At 40.7% G+C, this 8,323-nt stretch overlaps 1 protein-coding gene across 1 annotated transcript; it reads left to right on the top strand.

The window, feature by feature from the left end:
* The first annotated feature begins 1,677 nt into the window (after positions 1–1,677).
* On the top strand, positions 1,678–7,312 carry tmem161a (transmembrane protein 161A). The gene is made up of 11 exons (XM_023404157.2): positions 1,678–1,788; positions 2,276–2,379; positions 2,473–2,556; positions 2,770–2,861; positions 3,088–3,244; positions 3,597–3,812; positions 4,025–4,168; positions 4,284–4,397; positions 4,567–4,741; positions 4,877–4,973; positions 5,432–7,312. Exons 1-11 carry the CDS (start codon positions 1,786–1,788, stop codon positions 5,734–5,736), a joined length of 1,491 nt encoding a protein of 496 aa, XP_023259925.1. The 5' UTR covers positions 1,678–1,785; the 3' UTR covers positions 5,737–7,312.
* The last annotated feature ends 1,011 nt before the right edge of the window (positions 7,313–8,323 follow it).

Raw genomic sequence — 8,323 nt, 5'->3', positions numbered from 1 at the left:
TGAGCTGACATTATAATGCACGTACAGGCCAGTGTGTGTATATGTGTATGTGTGTGTGTGTGTGTGTGTGTGTGTGTATGTGGACAATCATTTTCATCAAGAGTGACCAAGCATACCACACATGGAGGATGCATCAGTGCAGCCAGAGCTGTCGTCCTCCTACCCCATTATTCCCCAAACACCTCATGGCTTATAATAATCTGAGGCTAAGAGATCATCTTAATGCATTAAGAAATTACAAAGATATAAACTTTGTCGACAGGTTTGAAGATAACCACCAAATGCTTCCTCGTTTCTATCCATCTAAATAGAAAAATAATGCTTTAATACATAATTACATCAAAATATTGCACTATCCTTCTCTCCTCCTCCCTAGTGTCTGTGCGTTTTAATTCCTAAGTAGAGGGAAAGAGGAGCATTTCTGAGACTTTAAGCCTCACAATTTGCATAATGTTTGTTTTCATCCAGTGAAATGTTAAGATACATGATGGTGGAAGCATAAAACATAGAGATTATCATTAGGAGGATGTTCAGGGGTATTGAGGAAGAACAAGGAACTAAGATGGATATAATTTTACATTTTAATAAGAGATGAGGAGTGGGAGCATGTTGGTAAATTAAAATTGCTGTACTGCTTTCCTTATGGCCTTTTTTTTTTTAATCCATAGTTTCCATAATCAGAACAGAATGGATGTGCCTTAGCTAAGCATATGTGTCTGCCAAATATCTTCAGAATGTGTATGTTTAACGGTAATATTATGGAAAGTAATGAATTTTAATAATATTTTCATTGTGATAATATTCTTTTTCTGTCAGAGCAGCTTAGAGCCAGCGAATGCACTGCTCCTCTGTGCTTGCTCTAAGGCCTTCAAGGACATCAGAAATTGAAACTTCATGTGAGTGAATGAGAATGCCTGATGAAACAATTGAGCTATACGGTAGGCCTATGCCACTGTTGGTTGTACTCATTTGTTTAAACGATTTCCATAAAAATGATTAAACCTTAAATAGTGTGCCTAAAGTACTTGCACTCTGCCGCTTGGTTTGTAAAATACACAAACAAGGTTCAAACGGTAAAAAAAAAGAAGAAAGAAGTTAAAATCGTTACTTAAAAGTGCACACAGAGGTGTTTGTAGTTGTAGTAGTATCAGTGGAAGAAGAATTGATGTTGTTTTAAAGTAGCAATGAAAAAATACACTAACTGTCCTGCGTTTCAAATTTACTTGAGTAAAAGTCAACGTCATCGAGTTTCAAACGTAATAAGGACTCAATTTGAGGTCCCTTTCAGAGAAGTGAAATTATTACATTTTAACCTGACTGCAGGTGTTTTTACATCTACGTAGCTAGATGTAAAAACACCTGCATATGCTACTCTATAGTTTAACATTTATCATGCTTTGTGTTTTAATGTCAAATAAATCGGTTTGAAAGGTCACTTGTGATTGAACCAGCCGGCTAAACGCATAAAACACAGTCTCATAGAACAACAGTCAAGTAAAACACTACCAACTCAAAAACGTAGCATTTAAGCACGGTAATTCGTGCTAATCTAGCTACTTTACCTCCTGCCTGAGTTGTAGCAGCAGTGCAGGCCGGCGTTGTCATCATGTTTAGAATTTACAGAGCTTTAGTGGAGCACCTTAAGGCAGCGCGTGACTCCACGAGTACATCCGGGACATTGAGCAGTTTCACATGTCAGTTGGTTCAGCTGTCAAGACTCTACTGCATGAGAAGAAGAAGCTCCAGTACATAGTCAGGGTTTAACCACGTCTTTCGGGAGAAGAGATGGTAACTGAAGTCACATTCTTGTATACTTGCATGTAATGACCATTCTTAAAAGCATGCTGTAATGCTCACTAGCGAGTCCATTTTGCGCGTATCAGTTACTGTGAGAGCTAGTTTGCTAATGCTAAGTAGCTAGCTGACGCTTGCAGCAGCACTGACAGGTGGTGAAGTTTAGCTAAACTTAGCACGATAGCCATTTGCTGACTTTCATTCATTTTGCGTGAGCTTTCAGCACAGTGTATGACATGGCTTCTGCCACAGCCTTTGACATGGGAACTAACTAAGCTCTCATGTAGCGAAAACTACGTCTTGTAGAAACTTAAGTGTGTCTTGTGTGCTGAGTCAACACAAAATGCAGTCATGACAGACTGCCACAGTTGTAGAGAGGACACTCCTGCTCTCAGACCGTCTCTGATGCATTACCTACTGACACACACAGCTGGGGGCTTCAGGGTTGGATCTCATACTTAAAATCTGTGTGCTCTGACAGGCGCTGATGGGGGTTCAGCTGGTGGTCAGCTTGCTGGCTGCCAGCATTATGCAGAGGATGGCTCCACATTGCTCATTTGCTCGCTGGCTCCTCTGCAATGGCAGGTATTGTCACTCTTACAATCTGGTCATGCAGTATATTGATACACATAATGTGCTGTGCACTGTCAACATACATGTGCCTGCTGTTTCTTCCAGTTTGTTCCGGTTCAAACACCCATCAGAAGGAGAGCTGTGTGCATTGGCAGGAAAGCAGATGCCCAAACCAAACAGGAGAGACAGGTGGGATTTGGGGGAGGGTGTGACAGTGGTGAAAAGAATCCTTGTGGTCTTTGAAATAAAGCTGCTGATTTGTACTTTTTGTTGCATATGTTGTATTTTACGTCTGAGCAAGCAAGACTTTGTGACTCTCTGTTTTATTTTTTCTTGTGAAACTCCATGACAGAAGCATATTTGTTTTTTAACGAAGCCATGTGTCCTCTTTGTTATTTGTAGGAGACAGAATGGGGAGAGCAAGCCCCTCACTGTGCCCAAAGACATCGACCTTCACCTGGAGAAAGCTCCAGTCAACGTCATTGACGCTCTTGGTAAAACAAACATTGCTCTGTCTACACCACCACTTAACATTGTGCAAGTCCAAATACCGCTCAGACTCAGCTGTTGACTCCCAACCATACGTTCATTCTTTCATTTTTTATGATTCCAATTTCCTGCCTCAAAACAATGTATGAAATCTAATTTCGATCAAAAGGTAGAAAACAGAATAACCTTCTCCGAATACTAATGTTCTTTTTTCCATATTTCTACTCTCAGTGCTGCGTTTTTTCCTGGAGTACCAGTGGCTGGTAGATTTTGCAGTCTATGCAACGGGTGTCTTCCTGTTCACTGAGTGTTATTACAATGTGGTGGATGCAAGCAAAGAGGTCAACATTGGAGCTATCTGGTGTGTTCTGACTGTTCTCTTCAGTCTGTATCCTTCAACTGAAAAGTCACTTTATGTCGCAACAGACACATCTTTAAACATGATCTTACAAAAGGTAATTTTATTTTGAAGTGGCAGTCTCAAAACTTTTCATGATCGAATGGCAAAGATGATGAAGCATCTAGTCATATTTGCAAATTTGTAAGATCCTTTTATCAGAATACATGCCTATTGATAAGAAGTTATAAAGTACAGTGCATGTCTATTGATATTTTTAAAAAAAATTGTTAACAAGCTCAAGATAACATAGCCCAATGAAGATATACAATATGGAGAGGCTTTGACTAGACGAGTGCTGCCTTTTCCTCACAGTTGTTTACACTCAATGTGCAACACTCAGAAAGACCCTTCACACTCTGATGAGACACTACTTCCGCTCTGAAGAGGGTGGCGAGCGATCAGTGTGCCTTGCCTTTGGTTTTCTGTCTCTGCTCGTGGCCATGCTGGTGCTGGTGGTCAGAGAGGACTACCTGGAGTTCGGCCTGGAGTCCGGCTTTTCCAACCTCTTCGACAACTTAGAAGTCTTTGCCAAACAGCAGGGTTATGCTGAGTGGTCGTAAGTATCAACTTCACATGGATGACTGATAACTGAAATACTGCTTCATAAACGAAGTTGTGTTAATTTCATGTTGATTGACATTACATCATGTGTTTAGAGACACCATCTTCGTTTAGTACGATGCATAGGCCAGCAACAGGTTTTACTCGAAAAATCCAGAGTTAGATGCTGCAAAGCTAAATCATCGGTTGTTGTTTTTTTGACTTCAGAATCCCAGTTACTAAGCTGACAGTGAAGCTCGGTCTGGCTGCTATCTGTGCTTACATTGGTTCTCTGCTGGCTTTCCCCGGACTGCGACTGGCTCAGACTCATCTTGATGCTGTACAGATGAACTCAGACCGCCCACTCATCCAGTAGGACCCAATACATTTACACTGCAAAAAGCAATGTACTCCTTGCCTTATTCAAAGAAAACATTACATTAGCAGTACTTAGCTCTCTCAGTGGTGCCCCTAATCTTTCCTGCAGGATTCTGCTGCACATGAGTTTCCTGTCTCCAGTCATTGTGTTGGTTTTGTGGGTGAAACCCATTGCAAGAGACTTCCTGGCCAACGCACCCATTGGAAAGACCTCCATCACAATGTGAGTGCATGTACATATTTGCTCATTTTATCCGCAACAAGAAACCTCAACTCAAAAAAAAAAGAAAAAAAAGAAAAACAGCTATCAAAAAATGCAAGATATTGTCCAAACAGTGCCGAGTAGACACCTGGCTTTTGCTGACTTTTGCTGAACTTATAATCTCTTTCAGAGTGCCCAGTGCAGTATTTGACAGCATGCGTCTGTGGATCATCGTGGTGCTGTGTGTTCTGCGCCTAGCACTGACTCGTTACCACCTGCAGGCGTACCTCAACCTGGCTCAGAAGTGGGTGGAGCAGATGAAGAAGGAAGCAGGACGCATCGCTGCCATTGACATTCAGAGGAAGGTCAGATACAATATTTATGTTTATATAGTATATGAATCATGGACAACTAAAGTGAGAATCTTGAACATTTGAACATAGAAAAACAAAAACTCTATAAATTCTTGTGAAGTATAAAGGCAATGTGCTGTTTTTCAGGTTACACGTGTGTTCTGCTATCTGACTGTAGTCACTCTCCAGTACCTTGTTCCTGTTTTTCTCATCCTCTTCTCCACACTGTCACTCAAGGCTCTAGGTAAGTAAAATACCCACACCACTGCATCAAGGGAAGAATCCACACTTGATCTTCTCCTCTTTGTTAAATATGAAGCTAGGAGCTGGCTAGCTTAGCTTAGCACAAAGTGTACTGCCTCAGGCCAAAAAGAGTCCAGCACATTAGCCCCCTGCAATTACACCAGTTTGAGTACAAACAATAACTAGTATAAACAAACAAGGTATAACATGTTAATTGGTGAACTTTAGAAGTGGTGGTAGGTGGATTTCCCAAGATGTGGAACTATTCCTGTAGTGTCACATTAAATATTTGCAGCAACAGTGGACTTAGATATTAGGAACTTTCCACAGTCAATGTCAAGTTTTAGTGTCGGTTTAATATAAAAAGTAAAGGTTTCTTTCAATGGCCTGCTTTCCTTCTTTTTCCTCCAAGTTCTCTGGTGAAATCTAAATATTAACTGATCTCTGCTGAAATTACAGGGGACTTCTCTTGGGCAGTGGGTGCAGAAGAGACCCCCGGGGTGACACCGGCACTGGTGATGCCCACAGCAGCGCCTGTGCTGCCCAGTGGTCTCGATGAAGATGAAGAGGGGGCGGAGGACATGGAGGAAGACATCCAGGCCACAGTAGCTCACCTGTCAGCGACCTTCACAGCGCTGCGGTCCGTCCTCACTCCACTGTTTTTCCGAGGCTTCTTCGCTTTCCTCACCTGGTGGGTGGCTGCCTGCCAGGTCATCAGCTCTCTGTTTGGCATCTACTTCCACCAGTACCTTATGCAGAACTAACTGAGGAAAGCAGACTGCCACGCTGCTCTACCTGCAATGCAACTCTCCAGCCCACAGCTATTGTTACACTGCTGCGAAGGATTGCAGAGGGAGAAGGGGGTGGGGGCATTTCATTATAAAACAGAACTACAAACAGAATGCACCATGCTTTTGGGTTGTAACAGAAGAATTGATCAAAGTTTTTTGAGAGTACTGTCTGTAACATCGGCCCCCTTGTTACCGTTACAACTTTTTATGACCAGCAGGCTACTGGTATCAGATCAGAGAGAATTGGAGCCTGTATCGCAAAGCAAGTTAAACTTAGTCTCTCTATCTTTGGGTTACCTGGCTTCACTAACAGTAGCACTCCTTGAAAACCAGTATCTCAAAGCTGGTTATCACTCTGGGTTGACTGATCCAGTTCTGAGCACGTTTATGCAACTTAACATGCAACATCAAAAGAAAACCATAAGTGGAGTTCTTAATATAACAAAGTGATTCCTGTGAAGGAAAACGACCTGAAATGATGACTCAGTTTTCCCAGTGAGCTGACTGGTCAGGTTAGCCATGCAGCATAGGTTACATGAGTTAAGGCCAAAGACGGCTCATCTTGCTTTGTGATCCAGGCCCCTGATCATCTTCCAGCTACTTCAGCAGAACATTTTTCTGCAACTTGTATCAATGCCAGTGTTACCCGAACCTTTCTTACTAGAACTTTGTTAGATGCTGCATATAAGATATTTAATGGTACCAAGTTGAGTATTATTATGTGTTTCAATGTAGATAAGACGCTTTATTTTTGTGAGGGACTCTTTGTCCCTCTTAATGAACCGATTCAAGAGTGCTAAATGGTTTAGATTTTTTTTTGTTGTCTTTTTCTGCTTTAATGTTTTGACCGCAAAGAAGTAGTAAAGCTCAGATCCAGCCTATTGAATTTAACGCAGCTGAACATGAATCAGTCCAAACTGTAGCTGAGGCTGTGTATTAGCCAAGAACTGAAACGTGTTTGCTTTGACATAAAGAGTTTCTTTCAGAATTCCTAAGTGCCTGGGAGCTCAGGGATTTTGGGCCAGTTTTAAAATCTCCTTCCTCCCTGTTCATGCGTATTTAGAATGAATAAAATCTGTTTATAGATACAATTAACACTCCAAACTCATTTCTGTGTTTCCTTTGATTTTCAAACACTATTCACTGGAAACATTTTTGTTGCAGTGTCTTCGCTACATGTGTTTTTATTTTTTGCTGTCTTTATTGCCAATCAGTCATGTGCATGTAGGATTAATCAAAGTCTACTTTAAATTCATTTTGCATAAGTGCATTTTATTTATTTATTTATGATACATTGCCTCACATAACTTGTGTTGTTTCGAAATGATACAGATGCTGTCATTCTGTACATTTTTTAAATTCTGTTTGTGGCAAAAGTTGATTTTGTGTTTTTTTTTAATAGATTTGAATTGAACGTTGTAAAATCATTATACTGTGAAGTTCATATGAAAATGTTGCTTTTTGAGATTTTCTGAATGCATGGTGTGCAAACTTCTGGCTGTAACCTGATCGTTTTGTTTGGCTTAATAAAAAAATTATTTTCATGTCATTTTAATGTTCTCATTTTATTTGCCTTCCACCGAGGAGCGTGGGAGATATCGCAGATAAAACTTTTCCCTTCAAAAAAAATCAGTGCATCAATTGACAAAAGACATCATGCATGACAATGGAGTGTCTCGCCGCTGTGCTGGGTCTTGATCTCTGACCCCAACCTCCTGAGAAGATCATTCTTTAATCACTGTTAATTACTATGAACCTGATGCCCCTGAGGAGTCTGGGAAGAAACAAGTTCCTACAGCCAAGACGCTCAACTTGGCTGAAGTTTTGTTTTCTGGACATTATCCAATTTCTGGATATTATTTCATACAAATTACAGCCAAATGCTTTACACTTGTCAGCATATTTAAAAATCATCCAAACCAGATTTATAAGCTTTATGACATAATCAAAACATTCAGATTTTCATTCCAGTCTTTTAACAACAGTTAAAGAACGTGACCTTTCTCCAGAGCGAGACTGGAGAGGCTCTTTTGTCTGAAAGCTGACGTGATTTATTGGTGATATCATTCAACTTTCACATCCAATCAAAAGTCACAAAAGGTCTCTCAAACTCATGGAGGGGCAGCCACCTCTCTGTCTTTTGACGTGCACTGGGACATGCTTCATTGGAGGATATAAGCATTCACAAAGACACAGGGAGAGAAGTGGAGAAATTTGGGAGGGCACCAGTTAACAACCCTTACACCCCATATACATAATGGTTCTCTGAAGTTTAGGATTGGGATGTTGCGTTTTTGTAGCACTACTGTGCTGCTTTTTTCACACTGTTTAAGGATCATTAGAATAAGTGATGGATTTAGTGATGTCCCTCGCTTGTAAGTGACTTTGGTTAAAAGCATCTGCTGAGTAAATGTAAACTTTAGACAAGGGGAATGAATTAAAGAAGATTTCTGTGGAAAATATTTGTCTTATTGTTAGATAACATGATTGAGGAGCACAATTTGAGTCTTGTACATTACACATTTCTCTCATCAGAGGTCTGAGAGAGCGTCGGGCCTAA

This window comes from Seriola lalandi, unplaced genomic scaffold, assembly GCF_002814215.2.
Source record: "Seriola lalandi dorsalis isolate HSWRI2012SDOR001 ecotype SW California unplaced genomic scaffold, Sedor1 jcf7180002054224, whole genome shotgun sequence".
Classification (NCBI taxonomy): domain Eukaryota; kingdom Metazoa; phylum Chordata; class Actinopteri; order Carangiformes; family Carangidae; genus Seriola; species Seriola lalandi.
The sequence above is the reverse complement of the archived record's forward strand: the minus strand, read 5'-3'. Positions and strand labels throughout refer to the sequence as shown.